General features: G+C 37.8%; 1 protein-coding gene across 2 annotated transcripts in view; it reads left to right on the forward strand.

Moving 5' to 3' along the window:
• Positions 1-15,632, forward strand: part of ALCAM (activated leukocyte cell adhesion molecule) — a 121,041-nt gene extending 105,409 nt beyond the window's left edge. The window contains exons 9-17 of one of the 2 annotated variants that reach the window (XM_086762424.1): positions 356-468; positions 1,358-1,493; positions 1,569-1,706; positions 3,190-3,318; positions 4,068-4,106; positions 4,410-4,527; positions 6,471-6,527; positions 11,485-11,601; positions 13,307-15,632. In XM_086762424.1, the coding sequence (XP_086618550.1) occupies positions 356-468; positions 1,358-1,493; positions 1,569-1,706; positions 3,190-3,318; positions 4,068-4,106; positions 4,410-4,527; positions 6,471-6,527; positions 11,485-11,572 (818 nt within the window). In that variant the 3' untranslated portion in view covers positions 11,573-11,601; positions 13,307-15,632. The remainder of the gene's footprint in view (positions 1-355; positions 469-1,357; positions 1,494-1,568; positions 1,707-3,189; positions 3,319-4,067; positions 4,107-4,409; positions 4,528-6,470; positions 6,528-11,484; positions 11,602-13,306) is intronic. The other variant, XM_086762433.1, reaches the window with a different exon arrangement.
• The last annotated feature ends 3,117 nt before the right edge of the window (positions 15,633-18,749 follow it).

The raw sequence follows: 18,749 nt of genomic DNA on the forward strand, positions 1-18,749 counted from the left end.
TTCCCCTTTCAAGATGCACGTACTGCTATGTGAAGTACTCCTTCAGCTTCTTGTACCTCCTCTGTCATTCTTTCAACAGTACAAGGTGAAAAAAAAATATCAATTTGTCTAGTGATTAGTGAGTTTTTGCTTTTCCTTTTAGCCTGTAATTATAGTAAAAACATGAATGTTCTGCAATGCCTTTTTTAGAATAACTCTCTTCTCCCTTACTTGTAAAATTTACTTAGATTTTATTGAAGAACTGAAATCTTGAATTTTATGGGTGCAATTAGTCACATTTTTTTTCCTTGGTAAGCCTTTGAAATGGGCCAGGCATTCTGAGATGGACTTCTAATAAATGTTCTTTCTGTCCCAGATTTGGATTTGCAGCTTACTCCTAGCGGCGAAGTCACAAAACAGATTGGAGAGGCCCTGCCTGTGTCATGCACGATTTCTTCCAGTAGAAATGCAACTGTGTTTTGGATAAAGGTCAGTAATTCTTCTACTTCACACTTCATCTGAGTGTTCACCTCTTCATGTTACTGCTGCTACTGCAGTGTTCTGGAAGGAAGGCGGGCAGTCATTCATTGGGCTTTTTAAAGAATATTGTTAAAATGACTCTTACACTTATTGCTAAAATGAGAGCTACTGACTCAAGTTGATGCCTGACAATCAGTTATTGCAATTATTGGCTCAGTTTTCAAGTGGAGAGAAGTAATGCCTACTTGTAAAAGAAATATAACTTTTTTGAAACGGTCTATACAAGGCCCTTTGAGAATCGGATCCCTCTAAGAAGGTAAGCCCATTTGGAGGAATTTGAATTCATTAATCATTTTCTCAGAGGCAAGCTTGATCTTGGTTCCAGTAATCGTAATACAAGGGCAAGGCAGGGTGAGAGACTGGATATTAGCAGCTGGTGAAAATGGTAGCTATCATAGATGGTGGGTTTAAATGAAACCTAGAGTGCTGGAAACTAAAAATAGTGATACCTGATGGTTGTTTAATAGTGTATGTTCATCTCATAAGCCTGGTTCCTCGAGGAGAGTTGTTTGTGTCTCAGAGAGCGTGTACCCTTGTGTTTTTATCTAGCCCACTAGAAAAGCTCAGGACTAACAACTGATCACATCTGTGCCTTTGATTTGAAAGCTAAGTTGTTCAAGATGGGAAGTGGCTTTTATAAACCTCCAGTAGTTTGCACTTTTCACACTGCTGTGCTGCTGTCAGCTGTTCAAATGTAGTTAAGGGGGGAACACTTTTAAGAGCGAGGCTCTAATCTACCAAAGCATGTGAAAAATTCTGTTGATAGTAGTCACATTTGTAATTTAGAGGTTAATGTATTCTGAGTTAGAATTCAGAGAGTAACTCCGTACTTTATCAGGACAATACCAGAATGCCAACAAGTCCATCATTTTCAAGTCTTCGATATCAAGATGCTGGAAACTACATCTGTGCAACTACTCTACAGGAGGTTGAAGGGTTACAGAAAAGAAAGACACTGAAACTTATTGTGGAAGGTAAGGGACCAGATAGCTCTGATTATTATTTGTCCTTTTCAGACAGAATGGTTAACTCTAATATTGTTCTTGTAGGAAAACCTCAGATCAAAATGACAAAGAAAACCAACACAAATAAAATGTCTAAAACAATTGTCTGCCACGTGGAAGGTTTCCCCAAGCCAGCAGTGCAATGGACAGTTACTGGTAGTGGAAGCATCATAAATAAAGCAAGTATCTTTCTTACTACTTTATTCACCAAAAGATAGTGCATAGGAGGTGCAATTTAAAATCAAGGAACATTTTCCAGGCAGTGGGATTGAAGAAACTAAGTCTATTTCATTTATCTAAGAGAAGGTTAAGTGGTAGCTGTAGCTACATGGTACTTACATAGATGATTTCTGATGATAAAGGTCTTCTGAATAGAGCAGGTGAAGGCACGGAAGATCCACTGGCTACAAGGCAAAGCTGGAAGGAAAAAGAAAAGGTTGCAGATGAAAAATGCATTTTTAAGTGAGAGTACTTGGTCATTTTATCTGGGTAATGTGGTGATTTTGCCATTGCACGAGGGATTTACAAATAACGATGGAACTATGGAACTTACATTAGAAAGCAAATGGGTACTTGATGTAGATATTAACTGGGTGAAATGTAGTGAAATATGGCAAGTACAAGTCAGAAAATAGAGTCAATATAGTTTCTCATGGGCTTTGCAGCTTTTATCCTAATTTTTACTGTTATTTTTGTATGGTTGTACTTGTTGTTTCTCACTGGAAACAGAACCATTTTTCCCCTTATCCTGGGGGAGAAAAAAGGAGTACCCATATGCAGCAGGAAGAATACCTGGAAAATAAGCAAGCTGATGTATTTTCATATTGATTAACAAATCACATGCAAAGCATTGCCACATTTTGCCTTAGCAGGAAAAATAAATGAGAAGTCTATACGAGCAGTCAGAGACTGGAAGTACAATGCACAGTGCTCCTGTAGATTTCATTACTCCATTAGGTTTTGCTTGGATCCTGCAGAAATTATGTATAGTTGTCAAAATTTGACCATTTACTTGAAGTTATAGGACAGGAATTGTCTTGAAGCTATATAAATGATTGAAAATAATTTTCTCTGGACATTATATTAATCTAAGAGTGATGTACAGCAAATTTAATGAACAACTTCACTCACTAATACAGTAGAGATACTGCAGGTACAACTACATACATGTAGCTTGGAAGAATAATGCTTAGCGTGGAAATAACTTGGAATGCCAGAAAGTAGAAAACTTGGTGATTATTTTCCTTATAAAGACATAAATGAAAAACAGCAAGATGGAAAGAAATGAAAACTTAGAAGTTTGGTTTTGGGTTTTCTGTAAGAATTTAATCACTGGCAGTATGTTTTAAATAGTCAAAATAAACAAAAGCCAGTACAGAATGTAGTTAACTTTCTCAAAAATGCCTCTTTGTCTGTGGTCTTACAGTGCACACTATACAAAATGTAGCTATAACTGGATATCTTGGCCAAAGTGGTTTCTTGCAAACAGTCACACTACCATTTAATAAAATAATGTGTTATTTCTATTGTTATTGTTTGGAAAACTGAAATGGTATTTGAAAGTTATTTCTCTCTGAACATTTTCAATGCACAATACATGTAATGCACATACTGTTCTTTGCATTTTTCAAGGATACTAATCTTCTTTTTTTACTTTCTCAGACAGAGGAGACCAGATATGTTAATGGAAGATTTTCCAGTGAAATTGTAATTGCTCCTGAGGAAAATGTGACTTTAACTTGCATTGCAGAAAATCAGCTAGAAAGGACTGTGACCTCCCTGAATGTCTCTGCTAGTGAGTGTCTTCTAAAGACCATTTTCTTGGAGCTGTAGTTTCACATAAAGTACCCGCACTTCACACTCATGTGAAGAGTAGGTCTGCATAGTAATGCTGATACTAAGGTATTGAATGGTTTTCTCTTAAGTCAAGCAATTGTAAATCCAGCCTTGGATCAGTAGTACATAAAATTTATGGACAGGTTTCTGGATGCAGTCACTTAATCTTTATGGCATTTTGGCTAGCTATCTCGTATATGCAATATATTGTTTACTTTTGTAAATAATATTACAAAATAATATTACAACATAATAGTACAAAAATATGCAAAATAATACATTATTTACAAATATGAAAGTCTTGTTTATTACTAAATTAACATAATCTTTTAGTCCCCAAATTCCAGTTTCTTATTACTAGCATGTCTTGATTCAGAACAGAAATCGGCCATGCTGGGCTTTAATCAAATGTCACTGTTCAATGATGAAAAGTGGTGAGAAGCTACAGTTTGTGGAAGGGTAGCACAGAAATACTCATTCAGAAATACTTCTGAGATTAATATTACAGGTTTTGAATGAGATTCTTCAATGAGATATATTATAGTTACAAAAAAAAAGACTTCTGCCTAAAGATAAGATTAATTACCTTGTTGTTTGGCAAATATTACATTAAGTGTTTATGTCATTGCTGTAAATAGGCAGTTAAAGGGTGATGTTCAGGTATACCACATTTTGTCTTTAATTTCATTTTAACATTTTTTATTTCAGTAAGTATTCCAGAATATGATGAGCCAGAGGATAGAAATGGTATGTATGGCTTTCTGTCTCCATAACCCTTCCTGTTGATTGTGTCTGTTCAAGATGTATGCAGTGTCACTGAACAGTTTCCGCAGTCCCTCAGAGCTGGACTTGATTTGAAATAGCTCATGCCATGATTGCCTAAGAGTGTGACATTCGTAATGCTTTAAATATGTTTTTAAGACCAATGCCTACTTTTTAAAAATTGTTACTTTCTGACTATTTTCCTGTTTCTGATGGAAATTCTTTAGATCTGGTGTAATGATTTGCTTTATCACAGGTCACCGCATTAACTTTTCTTCTTTACTTCAGATGACAACAGCGAAAAGGTTAATGACCAGGCAAAGCTAATAGTGGGGATTGTAGTCGGTCTTCTGCTGGTTGCTCTGGTTGCAGGTGTTGTCTACTGGCTCTATGTGAAGAAATCAAAGTAAGCATTTATGGAAAACTTGATAGTAAATTGAAAAAAAAAATCATAAGCAGAAATATATGTTTAACTGTTTTCCTTCCTACAGCATTCCAGTAGTCTGAGTGGGGAAAAGCTGTTATAGTTGGGTGTATTTAATAGAGAAAGGAAACCTGGAACCTCTGATTAGCTTGTGCTATGCTTAATGGGACAGATCTCCTTGAGGCGGGACTCTGAGACTTTTCATAGATCATCACCTGTAATGAGGTTCTGTTTCCTCATAGCCAAGTCTATATTGATTCTTGCATTTAAATACAGTATCTGCTACTTAACTGGGGGCTGTTACCTCTCTGTGGCTTTACTGGTACTAGAAACTGTCTTCATTTAGAAGTTGCATAGCTCATTTGCTTTAAAAATAGAATAAATCACAGAATAAGTCTAAACCATCTCAGGGAGAAGAGAGATCCTTAATTCATTTGTTTATGTATACTTTGAGATCTCTGAAGTAAAATTAGTAAAGATAGACCTTGTGTTGCTGAAAAACTAGAAGCTGTCATCAAAATCAATATGTTTTAGCCATCCTAGACATAGAACAGAATTTGTCAGTGAGTCCTGCTCGTTTTCAAGTTTCTTTATTATCACACAGGCTCACTTTAGAAAATAAACTGGATGATCTCAAAATGTAACAATGTTTCTCCATCATTTTAAAATTGGCCATGACTTAATGCTATTTGGCCTTATCCCCATACATTTGTCTTCAGGGAGAACTGAGGGCAAATTTGCTCTCTGAAGGGTTCCTTACAGCTACTTCTCAACAGGGAAGATGGAAGGTAGTTATGCATAACATGTAGAAATCAGTACAGGTATAGAAATCGTCTTTAGTTCAGTTCTTTCTGTGACCTTTCAATAAAATTAGATCAAATGAGATCTCAAAATATACCAGTGGGGTTTTACTATGAGCAAATGTGTTTTCATTGATACGGAAGTACAACAAGGAATTCTCCACCTGCCTGCAAATACTCTTTTTTTTGGATAATATGTAAGGATTTTACTCCAGCCATAACTGAGCAGGTTTTGGAAGTTTTTCAAAGAAAGAATTGCTGTAAATTACCCAAGCACAGAACCACCTTCAGATACTATATAGGAAAAAATAAATTTGCTAAGCTTATGCTTCTTTTGGTAGAAATTAAGAAGTATTAATAACTCTTCCTCTCACACTTTGCTACTAGTGTAATAATGTCTAGAATAATTTTCTTTTGTCTTTCCTTTTGAATGTGAGAATGTGGAATCATAAAACTGTGATTTACTGGTTTGGGGTTTTTTGGAAGAGGTGGTTTGGGTATAAGGAGGGCAGAGGAGGTTATGTATCTTGTACCATTATGTAGTGTGGGGAGAGCTAACAAGAATTTTAGAATATAGCATGTCCTTTGCTGAGATGAGTTTATGACTTAAGATATTTTTTTCAGCTTCAAAGACAGGATACAGCATACTCTAAATGGACTTCTTTTTCTCACGCTCAATTTCACTTCTACAAGCTCAGAGTAAAAATTAGAGCTAGAAGAGATTAGACAGGTTCAGTGGGAACAAAATAAAAATCCCTTTATAGTTAAATCATAGCCTTCATATTTGATACATTATTGATGGCCTTTGAAACCCTTAATTGATGCATCATCACTGACATTCTCCTGTTCTCAGCATATATTTAGGTTTGTGTATTGTTATCCTCCCTGCTTTCTGCCTGCTGTACTTGCAAAAGGAAGCAGATTGTCAGTACCTATTGTGACACAGTTTTCAGCAGGAATTACAGCCTAGAATTCAAAGCAGACCTTGCAAAAAAGCACCTTACACCTTTAGACACAATGTGTGTCTAATCACCACCCCTCCGTCTCCATACAGGCCAACAGTGTTAGTAGTTATTTTTTGAACCCACCCTTGAACAGTAACTCACCTAATCTCTATCCCCAAAGTGACGCCAAAGGAAAGTCTGAGAAGGCAGCAGCACAGAACTTTCCAAGTCTGCCGAGGCAAGAAAAACGTTCCTTTTTTTCTTTATTGGTGTTGTGGTTTGTATAATCTTCTATTGTCTTGTCATCCACACTAAGTAGGAATTATACTTGTAGCCTTGGAATATATTCACAATAAATCACTTATATAGTTATTCACTGCCTCAGCTCCACTTGATGCGAAAGCTGATTATTGCCACATATTCTTTTCACTGTGAATATTATCCCATAAATCAGGGACTCATCTGTATTCCACATCCTGCAGGCAGCCCCCTCTTGAATAGAGTTGAGGCTACCTGCCCCAGCATGCTATGTTTCTCCTTCATCTGAGCAGAAAGCCGAAGACTTGTTTTCTACAGATTTCTCCTTTTTCCAAAAAGGATATTTTAAACTAATTTGCATTGAACAGAATATAACTTAGCGCTTCAGCATCGTTCTAAAATTTTTGTGTCAGACCTCAGTCAAGTGATTCTAGGACCCCCATCTTCAGTAAATCCTTCCTATATGAAATTTTCACCTTGTCAGAGACAGCAGGGAGTATAGCACAAATGAAAGGCTTAGAAAGAAAATAATGCTCCCAGCACCCTATATCCCTGTTTTCTAGGAATGGAAGTTTTGCATGTGGATTGGACCTTTGTATCATTTTTGCTCCTTGGGTTTGGAGGTGCACAAATCTCAAGTGACATGAGGCTAGATCAAACTTAAAGGGGTTTAAAATGCAGTGAGGGAAAATTCAGCTGCGCAAATTGAAGCACAGCAGCAGTTTTAAGATTGTTCATACTCAGAGCGCACTGAACTCTTGAAATTCCTCTTAGGTCAGAGTAATCAGGAAAGTTACTAGTGTCTCTGAAGCTGAACACTTGAAGCATAACAATTCTACTTTTCTGATACTTTATAGGAAACTAGCATATGAATCTCGACATGGCAGGACAAATACATAGGAAACTCGCTCTATGTTTTGAACAAGGCTCGCTATTTGTATTCTTTTTCCTGCAATTCCCTTCCAGAAAAAAAAGACAAAGTTGCAAACATTTTGAAAGTGTCAGTTCATGTCACAAAACTTCTATGAAAGTGGCAGGAATTAAAAAATGGTCACTCATTTCTTAATGACTGAAATATTTTTCCAGTCTCTGCCTTTTTTCCTACTGATGGACATTTGAAAATAATTGGAGGGAGTGGAAGGCAAGATTAGGGTAAATAGAAACAGGTTGCAGATAATCCAGATTTGGATGTGTAAGAGCGTTAGGTCCTAGAAAACCTTTTGCAACAGTGCAGTTGGACATCTATCGTGCCTTTCAAAATAATGTAACCTTCAATGAAATTCACAGCTTCAACACCCACAACTGCACCAATGTGTATTCTCTGACCAGTCATTATCGCAAGCTTGAGTAACAAGGACAATGAGCACTGCAGCTTTCCTTCCTTAAACAGTGGTGAGGGTGAGGCCTAGACTTGTGAGATGAAAATAAATCAGGAATTAAAACCCAAGAACAATTTCTGGGTCACCTATATGCAGTCTATTTCTACAGCAGGCAAAACAATTGAGATGGAAAATGGTCTGTGTGTTAAAAAGCAATGGTGTGAACAAACAAAATCCATGAAAATAACAGCCCCTCAGCACAAACACACACTCCAAAGAAAACTAAAAACCTCACTTTGGTACTGTTTACAGACAGATTTTGATTTGGATTTCCTAAGGATAATTATTTTCCTGAAGAGCAAGCATAGTCACATCGTCACAATTTTAGCAAGAGCTTGGAATGATCCATGTTTTACAAAAGAATTTTTTTAAAAAACAGTTGCGAGACATAAGTAGACTCATACTCATACAATCAACTTCTTGCTCTTTGGAACGCTATGGCCAGAACATGCCAGGGTGAGGGCTTTGTGGAGCTGTAGATAATGTTAAAGTGTGTGAGGCGGCCTGGCAAAGTGGGCTGTCTTCTTTTTTTTTTGGCAAATCCTCGGGAATATTTCCATCCATCTGGACCATTGTGCCCTGCTGCTCAGATACCATCAGGAGGTCGCTCTTGAGTTGCAAAAGGAGTAAGGTGACAAGAGTGAATGCACCAAAAAAGTAAGGAACAACTGTTGCTGAATGTTAAGCTGGCAAAGGACCATTTGTCCCGTGCCTCGAGTCACCTCAGGAAGTGATGGAAACCGTGTTTTGAGCCATTTCTCTGTTACAAACCCAGGCCACGTCTGTCGAGCCCTGAGGTTTGGTGCCGTGCCAGGGCCGCCTATTCCTCTGCTGTTGGCAGAGCACTGCCAACGGATCACACTGCTGCAACTCAGAGCAGAATTATTCTTCTGTCTCTTAATAACACTATTTACATAGCACTAAAAAAGGCTTGTATTGCTTGTGCTGGGGTGGTGAATCTGCCTAGATATCAGTATTTGAGAAACAAGAAAAAAAAGATAAAATATCACTAAACCACCAGAATTGAACTGCTGTATTTCAGTCTCAGGCACTGAGAGTCTAAATCCATCTGATTGTCAGACATGAAAAACTGCTGCTGCTCTCATTTCAAGCAAGCAGTATATCCCATCCTCCAAAAGGAGTTCTGGATTGCCTGCCTCTTTCAGTCAGAGTGGTGCCTTTTAAATCTCCCATTTTCACCCGTTGGGGCTTTAAGAAAATAGAGGCGACAGTGAGAGGAACAGTTTCACTGAAAGCAGAACTAAAATAGAACACTTGAAAAATCAAAACCTGATCACATTGCAGAATCTCCCAGGTTTAGTCACTGAACAATTTTAACCTAATCAAAGACCAGTAATACAAGTTACAGCTCCCTCCACTGCTAAGTGTCAGGTCATGTGAAATCCAGTCTAGTTTGGGCACTGTAAAGCTCTTGATAAGCGTCCAGAAAAAAAAAAAAAAAAAAATCACACAAGTCATGCCAGTAATCCATCCAGTCTGCTCTTGTCTCCAAGAGCAGGTGTACACAAGGGCAGACTTGCATGATAGCTGCTTTCTTGCCTCCAACTCATTTCAGCTCAGGTAGTTGCCCAAGTCCAGATTCTTTCAGCTTTTCATCCCTTTTGCTACTGTGTCCAAGACTTATTTATGGAAAAGACCCATCAGCCACATGACAAGCCAAATCCTGTGCTCTACCTAAAACAAACATTTTTTTAATCAAAAAAAAAAAAAGGTTTTTTTAATTTTTAAGGGATATTTTTGTTTGAGGGTTTATTTCTTTTTTTTTTTTTTTTGCTAGAATGAGAGAGATTTGTGAAAGGTTAAGAACACAGAAGGTCACTCTCAAAAAAGCACTGAACTTTCTCCATTGCATCTTACATCCTGTCCTTCTGTGCACATCATGTGTTTTGGGTTTTGAATACCACAAGACAGTAGAAAGTTATTGTGCTATAGAAAGTTACCACTGTAGAACAAGTTACATAATCTCAGCATTTTAAAAACTACATTTGTCTGTGATAAGCAGAAGTTTGGATCTTTGCAGTAAGTGGGTTTTCAGACACCTTGCTGTGAGACACACAAACATAACAGAGGCATTATAAAACCCATAGTCGGAGGTAAATGCAGCTTTGAAGCATTAGAACTCCTAGCCACTCAGGAAATAACCTACTCTAAAAGCAAAAACATTTTGGAATGGTCCCCTTCAGTATAATCCATGGGATTTTGGGCTCAGAATCCCATGCCCCGCCTCCGGCACACCACCTCAAGCACTGCTCCCCACCCAGAGAGCAGCATCTCAGCAGCCCTCCCAGAAGCCCTGAGGGTTCGGTGTGTTTGCCGCCCCTCAGGAGCTTTTCCAAGACAAGAGCTCTCTTAACAGTACTCTTCAAGGCTACTTCACCTCAGGGCACACCTAATGCTGAGCCACTGCTGGCGGCCTTTGCTCAGATGGAGGATGTGCACAGAAACACTCCGCTAGCAAAAATTCAGAGCAGGGGTTTTGGGAGGTACATACCTGCATGGTGTCAGTGTGACATGTCGCACTATCTTGCTAACCTGTGTCTTCATTGTATTTTGCAAGTCAGTGTCACTATGGGTCTTTACCCTGAAGCAAGGGTGAGCGTATGCATGGATGTGTCACAACAGACGTTACTTCTCTGTAGGGGAAACAAATTATCCATAGAGCAACCGCGTATACGATAATCTGCTTTGACACAAGGGATTTACTTTGTCCCACTCAAACACATTTGCCCATTTACATTTTAAAAATTGTGGCCTTCAAAATGTTATCGCAGCACTGCAGGAATCTTTCACCTTGGCAGACAGTGAGGCTTCTCACATGTTAAATGAATGGCTTAGTGATTTTATTGTGCTAAGCTCAACTAAGCACTTAACTCATTAATTCATCTCCACTACTTGCATTAAGGAAAACCTGCTATTTTAAATGAGGCATACCTCTTTTTTTTTTTTCCCCACCCTCAAACATTTACACAATCACTTTACGCAAAGCTTGTCAGTCATAGCTAGCACAGATCTAGAAGGCAGAGTGGGTTTTTTTTTTGGTGTTGCTGGAATTTTCATTGATTTCTTCACAGTTAAAGAGCTTCTGTTTGGCACAGGCTCCACAAGTCAATTACAAGTACACAAAAAGATTGCTATGTTGATCAAGATACCTTAGCCACACTTGTAACATTTTAGTACGCCTTAAAGCAAACTCTTGTTTTCTTGACAAATTAATTGTGTGGCTTGTTTCAATAAACATGGATCTGCACAGCTGATTTAACCTTACTGAATGTCTGCTGGCTCAGAATAATTCTGAATTCCTCAGGAAGTAAAACACACATACACAGCCCTACTGCAATACTTCCCACAGCACTAACGCCAGTGGGGGAACTGGTGCTATTGGTCTATTTACCAACATATGCAAGCCTATTGCTCCCCTCAGAACAGAAATGTAAGGCTTACATGTATTACCTGAGAGGAGAGGAGACAGTGTTGTTCATGTGAGGATGAAGCAAAGTGCTGTAGACATGCAAAAGTGACCTTATTTTTTCGTTATAGGACAGCATCAAAACATGTAGACAAAGATCTTGGAAATATAGAAGAAAACAAAAAACTAGAGGAAAACAATCATAAATCTGAAACTTAAGAGGCAAAATGTGTCAGTCATCATTCCAGGTAAGCATTTCATATTGCAGCATTTCACTTTTTAGTGCTCTCTGTTCACCATTTCTCCCTAGCCATCTGTGTCTAGCTGTCACAGTGGTAGCCTGGAGTCTGTGCTCACCTTTCAGAGATTGGGATTTTGAGCGGTGCAGTATTAGGGCAGACAGACTCAGCCCTTGGCCAGCTAAGAATTCATACCTGCATGCACACGTATTAAAGAAGCTTGACGCTGAAACTTGGCTTTATTTTAATCGATATATTGGAGAAATGAAAATAAAATTTGTATAATACATCACTGTGGTTGGGGGGTGTGTGTGTATGTATGTATATGAAGAATATGTTTAGGTATGGTTTAGGAGGTTTTGAGTTAGGACTTTCAGAGTTCTCAGGAACCATCTTCCCTTGCTGAAAACAATAGTTTCTAAGTCTTTGGTCAGCTTTAGTTGTCGTCATTGCAAGAGGCATGAAACTTTCCCTACAGCCAAATCATTCTTTTACTCAAGATTTCACGTACTCATACTGTTATCGATTTTATCCTGGAAAGAGACACTGTATGTTGTTAGTAACAATGCAACAGGTCTGAAAGTTTCCCCAACCGGGATCCATCTAAAATAAACTCTATACAAATAATGAGGCAGATGCAGAATTTCTGCCAGGAACTACAGGAGCCCTACAAAGCACCAACAGCACCACCCGGTGTTCACATGTATATACACCACCGCTGTATCTAAATGTGCCACTCTCCCCTTAGTACCCAAAGTAGGCGTTTAGACCATTTTTCTGACCAACTGAGGCCATTTTAAATTAACACTGTGGTAGCACAACAGTGTGGAAACCAGCTAACCATACTGAGGTTTTTAAGTTAATCATCAGCTGTTTCTAAAACTGAGAATTGTAGGTATTCAATGGTGGTGTGTCGTGAGTGGAATTAGCACATTTCATATTTAGATTTTTAGAAGTTTCTTATTTAAAGACAGGTCTCCTTATTGATAATTTCAATATGTTAGTATTGTCTGAAATTTCAAAGTACAAGACACTATTTTTGCACTAAATATTCAGAATTCACTAAGTAGAATGATTATCTAGTATATAAAGAGATGTAGCGTTGCTACATGCACTTTGCTGGCAAAATCACTTTCAGTGATATTTTTGTTTTACTCGTTTGAAAGAGGGAACTGGGAATACCAAAATTATGCCCTATGAATGATTTACAAGTGGAAAATAAATTTGTATCTTAGTGTAAATACCCAGCATTTCTACTGCAGTTCTGGGGAAAAATTCTGTAATTTTTGTGTTTAGGGCTTGTTTTGGTTTTTTGGTTTTTGTTTTTTTTTTTTATTGCTAGACCTGGTACCTTCTGCAACATTGAGGTAATTAGATGGAGCTGAAGTTAGCTGAGTGTATTTATTGAACTTGGGAGTTCAAATAACATTCTGTGCCTTCAGCACAATGTTACTCTAATTATTGTATTTCTTCAGATCAGAAGATGTACACAAAGGAAAGCTTATCCATAAATCCATTACTTGCGAGATAAACTTACTGGATTTACTGGGAACAATATTGCAACAGCTATTCTTACCATGAAATCAAGTGTTCTTACCATTGAACAGCAGAAGTACTATTCCTGTAGCTGTTTATTTAGGGGTTAGATACCAAGTAGTTATGTTGGTTAACATGTTTAAATATGTTTAACTGGTTTTACTTTTTATATTTTCAGAGAATACATATAGACCAATTGAAGCATGAACGTGGATTGTATTTAAACATATACAAAGAAGTGACAGCTATTCATGGTTCAAGTATTAAACAGATCATACTACCAAGTTTTCAAGGGATTTTAGACACAATTATCTCAAGCTTAAAAAAACCCCACAAACTAATTTTGGCAACAGCCATGATAATAGGTCACCATGTTGTGTTCTGTTTGAAATATTTTTTTGTAAATGTCTGCACTGAAGATTTCTTTTTGTTTGCCTTTATGTAAATTTTTTACGTAGCTATTTTTATACACTGTAAGGCTTTGTTCTGGGAGTTGCTGTTAATCTGATGTATAGTGTAATCGGTTTCTTTCAGTTGTTTTTATGACACCCTTTGAGCAGGTACATGTCTAATTCTGATTGTTATCAGTGAAGCCTCTGCTTTGTAGCAAGTACCTAGAATGTAAGATTGTCTTAAGGGAAAATGTCAAACTCCTTTTTCATTCTTTGAAATCACACTAAAGAGGAAGGTGACAGCTGTGACAAGAACAAACTAAATTGTTAATAAAAGTGAACATTTAAAAAACCATGTAAAGCTAAACAGCCAGAAAGGGAAGAAAGAGTTTCCACGGAGAAGTCTGGGTATTAAGCAAGGAACATAATGAAAAATTCCTAGCCTACGTACAGATGATGGCTAATGATCCTTTTCTTCTAGAGCAAGACACACATTTTATTGATACATTATCAGTTGTCTTTCATGTTAGGATTAGGATAAGGAACTGGAATTCTAGATTAATTTTAATTCCTTTATGTTATCAGCTGCCTTAAAGTACTGTACCTTTTCTTCATTTCAAAAAGATACCAGTCAGAATTGGAAACTTTTTTTAAAAAAGTGGTCATATCAAAGCTGCATTTTTTGTTCCACAAAAATAGAATATATATATATATTTTTTGTGTGTTTTTGTTAACTATGCTACAGATATTGAATGCACCTTGAGATAATTTTAGTGTTTTTAACTGGTACCTAATTTATCGAACAGTACATATAATTGTAACAATGAAATGTCTATGTATCTTTAGTTACATTCAAGTTTGTAACTTTATAAACATGTTTTATGCTTGAGGGAATTTTTAGAATGGTACGGATAAGAAAACGTTTCAGCGTAAATGGCCAATAGAAAGTTGTACTTGAGGGAGAGAAGTTTCATCTGATGTAGAAGGTTACTTTTTGGAAGAGACCGTACAGGCAGCTTTGATGGAGAGGAACAGGAGGGTAAGCAGAACATCAGGTTTCCATTTACAAATATCCAGGGAAAAAGTAAGTTTTTATAGACTGGTAGGCAAAAATAAATAAATAAATAAAAGAAAGATATGGACGTTAGGAAATGTATTTTGCCACTTTTGCATTATTTAGGGGGAAGAAAACACTGTTACTTGTAAATTTGTAAAATGTTAAATGTCTGGGCAGTAGTGACTGATGTCTTAATAAAAGCTTCCTGTAGTGCATTGGCATGGATTAAATACATAAGATGTCCTATAAACTCTACACTGTATAAAATATTAGAGGGAAATCCTGTTATATGCCTCTAAACTTTGATTTGTTACTGTTTTATTTGGCAAAGAGAAAAAAATTATAATCTTGGTCAATATTTAAACCAAAGTAAAATGGGGGAAAAAAAACCAAAGTAATTTGTTTTGCGTGGCTAAGCCATTCTGTTATCTCTGTAAATATTGTGATTTTTTTCTTTTTAGAATTTTGTTAAAAAAATTCTAAAATTTTTAAACACCTGTTTTTCCAAAATAAAACGTGAACACACAAAAAAGTTACTTTATATACAAATATATCTTTTTCTTTTGGTGCGAGAACACTGCCAAGTGATACACATTTAAAAAAAAAAAAAAAAACCCAAATGCAGTGAGCGTGACTCTAAACAGGAAAAGCTGTAACAGAGTCCGGTGAAGGAGTGTGCAAACATCACCTGTCTTTGTTTATAAGACTACAGATAGCTCTTAAATACAGAGAAGAAACCTCCAAAGATCATAAGAGAAAGCATAGGCAAGGGCTGAAAATTTTCATACCATTGTCTGGGGAATACAGGGGAGAGGAGAACAGAAGAAGAAAAAAAAAAAAAGTCCTTCAACTTCCACAGCTACAAAAATGGAATAACAACTCCTCACCTTCTGGGATTCTGCTAGATCTCCTATGCACTTTAAATCATCAGTCCTAGGAGCCAGATTTTTCACTGCTCCAAGTTCACTATAGGCACGTTTCAACAACCAAGAGCGCAAAAAGAATTAATGTTTCTATCCATGCCTAAACAACAATAAAACTGAAGTATGTCTTCACTTGCTTGTCTGAAATCTCAGTGTACAAAAACATGTGTGAACATGAGGGAGGATGCTTACCTAGAACTCATGCTGTTGCTGACTCTTCTCTTGCAAATGTGCCTCCGTGGAGCCTGGCTGGGATGAATAGTCCCACAAAGCCCAGGGGGGCTTGGTGTGGAGGTCTAGGTCTTCTCACAGACCAGAGGGTCAGGACCTAGAGAGCATGAGCACTCACTCAGAGAAAAGCATCTGCCTGGTAGGCACAGCGAAACCTTCCAAAAGTTCATACAGGTCTCTGCTTGTCACCTGGTTAAAAAAAAATACCCTAGCAATGAATCTTACTAATCTGATTTTGTACACCACTGTGGAGCTTGACTTCATTCAATTTACTACACATGGGAAGAAAAAAAAACCATCCCTGCTCACAAAGGGTTCAAAAGCATGACAGAGGGGAGTGGGAGAGAGCCCATGCTCTTGTTTTGAAGTTGGGAAATTAAGAGTTTGTAGTGTCTGTTCATGGCTATACAGGAAACTGCCACTGAGCTTGGAACAAACCAACAGGTTTACACACTGCAAAGGCAGCATTGTGCAAAAAATACCCCATGGGCTTCCCAAGCAGCTGTGTCAGTTAGTCCTCAGAAGCAATAATACCAAAGCTGTAGCTGTACTGCAGTGGATATGAGCCACTATTAAACCAGTCTCACAGAAATGTCATAATGGTGCAGCCAGAAGGTGAGACCATCTCAAAACAAACAAACAAAAATTACTTAGGGTCAACACAACAAAAAGCAAAGCAGCGGGGAAATTTTTTTACTGGTTCTGATTGCTCCAGAACAGCCTCTGTTCTAAGGCTTTACCATACCTACCGCTACTGCACTGCTAGGGCTCGCAGCTGGTCAGAGCCTTAACCAGTGCGAGATGCTTACTGGACTGCTTGCCAATAACACAAACAACCCATACCTGATTGTCTGTTACCTGTGACTGGCCAACATCAGCCCAGCACTACAGATGGTTCAGGCAATATGTTACACCTTTTCCTGGACAGAGAGTTTTCGTTCTGTCATGTTTTGACCTACATATATAAATAATTCTAAATTCTATAGTGATTATTACTTCAACATTATAAGATATTAACATGAGTTTTATCCATATTGGTACCAGTCCGTAGAGACGGACACCAAAAAAGAAAAAAAATTTAAGTGTGAATTTGTTGTCTTCTTTTTTTTTTTTTAAGGTACATTTCTTTAGGGAACATCTGATGTTCACCTAACATCCTCAGCTGCTGGCTGTTGCAGTTAGTTAAATCTGATTTACTTGTAGTGGCACATGTAGCTGGATACCTTCCTGTTGACTTCATGTTTAGACAGCCATATGTATGCAATTATCTCAGCTAAGATTAAGCAGTGACATAGGAAATGAGATCATGACCTCCTGTGTCAACCACATCTGTGCAAGTGTTTTCTAGGTTTTTCTTTTTACTTGACTGCATCTCCATCCAGGTGTCTGTTTCCAAGAATGGCCCAGTAACATGTTTTTCAAACAGATTTCTCCTTGGGGCAGAAGATGGTGGAGGGAACACAGATGTACATAACTCTCAGTTACATGCGTCTCCTAGCCCTTGAAGGGCTCCCGCGCTCTTTTGGAAAAGGGTAGCATCCTCAAGCTGGCATAGTTCAGTGCTTGAGCAAGGCTGACTTCAGCCTTCCCTCACGGTGGTCTGGCAGGGAGTGAGCACGCTGCCGTATTACAGCAGGAAGGTGGGAAGGGAGGCTGCAAACAAAGCAACCAGCCACACACAACGTAGCTGTGTATGCTGCACACACTTTTAATAACAATTTGCTACATTTCACATTATCATCGGAGAATCGGAAACTAAGCTTATTGCTTATTGTCAAATTATGTCAAAGTCAATTTTTAAAGTAAGACTTAACTCCATCCACGCAGCCACTCAATTCTTTAAATGTCCTGTAATTCATACATTTTTTTTCTCATTTCCATTTTAAATAAAGGCATTTATTCTGTTGGCAGCAAGGCATTCACTTTGATGTAGTAATAGATTTCAGCTTGAAAAAGTAGAGCCTGACAAATTATTATGAAATTGTATTCCTTAGCAAGAAAACAGTAACAAACCTTTCTCATCACACACTCTCCCCAAATGTTTTTTCTCTTCTCATGTTCCACCTGGGGACACAGCTAAGGCTTCCAAAGTCCTCTCTTCCCTGCCCTAGTGTTTGTTTTCACATCTCCTGTTCTGTATAGATCGAGTCTCTGCTGCCCTCACCATCATTCATTTGTAGGACATTTAGTTCAGAAATGACAAAGCACCTTGAGATAAAATCCAGCAGATTAACACAAGTATAAACATAAAATGGGCTGTGACTCAGAAAAAAAAAAAATAAATGGAAACATAGCCAACTTCTCATGCTTGAGCTGCTATGTGTTCTGGAGTCCCCTGCCGTCTCCTCATTTTGGAAAAATGGCACAAAATGTAATCCATACTACAAGGGCTCAACTATGATACCGTAACATATACCTATAGCACCAATGTGCCTAAGCCTTTTACCCTTTTTTTTTTTTTTTTTTTTTGCTAACACTTTTCCTGGCACTCATACAACTAGAAATAATGTTAAATAAATAACATAAAGAATCTTTGTACTGGAATGCCAGCACAAGTCTTATGTTTAAGGATGTGATCTTTATATATTTCAGTCCAGGGAGTTGTGATGCTAGGATTTATTGCATACTATCCAGCCATGGACTTGAGAGAGCAGAGGGAAGAAAGGAACATCCTATTGCTCTAGGAAGTAACAGATGAAATTCTGTTTAAATATCGTTATTTCCACCCATTTACTTTTTCTAGGAAAAAGCCGTTCCTCTTTCCGTACAAACCTACATTCAATTCGACCTCACTCAGAACAACTCTATATGATAAAGCTGATATTAAAAGAGGCCAACTACAAATCCAGAACAGGAGCAAGACTTTGCTAAGCTCACACTCACATCACCCTAATCCTTTTTTTTCCCTCCGAGATTCTCACAAGAGCAGCAGGTATCACCTGCACAGGTACCTCACTGCTGACAATTCGTTCTCTCCAGAGCTAGAAAGCAAATACAAATTCAGATTGTGCTGTAAAA

This window comes from Chlamydotis macqueenii, chromosome 1 (genome assembly GCF_036417535.1).
Source record: "Chlamydotis macqueenii isolate bChlMac1 chromosome 1, bChlMac1.mat, whole genome shotgun sequence".
In the NCBI taxonomy this organism is placed as follows: Eukaryota; Metazoa; Chordata; class Aves; order Otidiformes; family Otididae; genus Chlamydotis; species Chlamydotis macqueenii.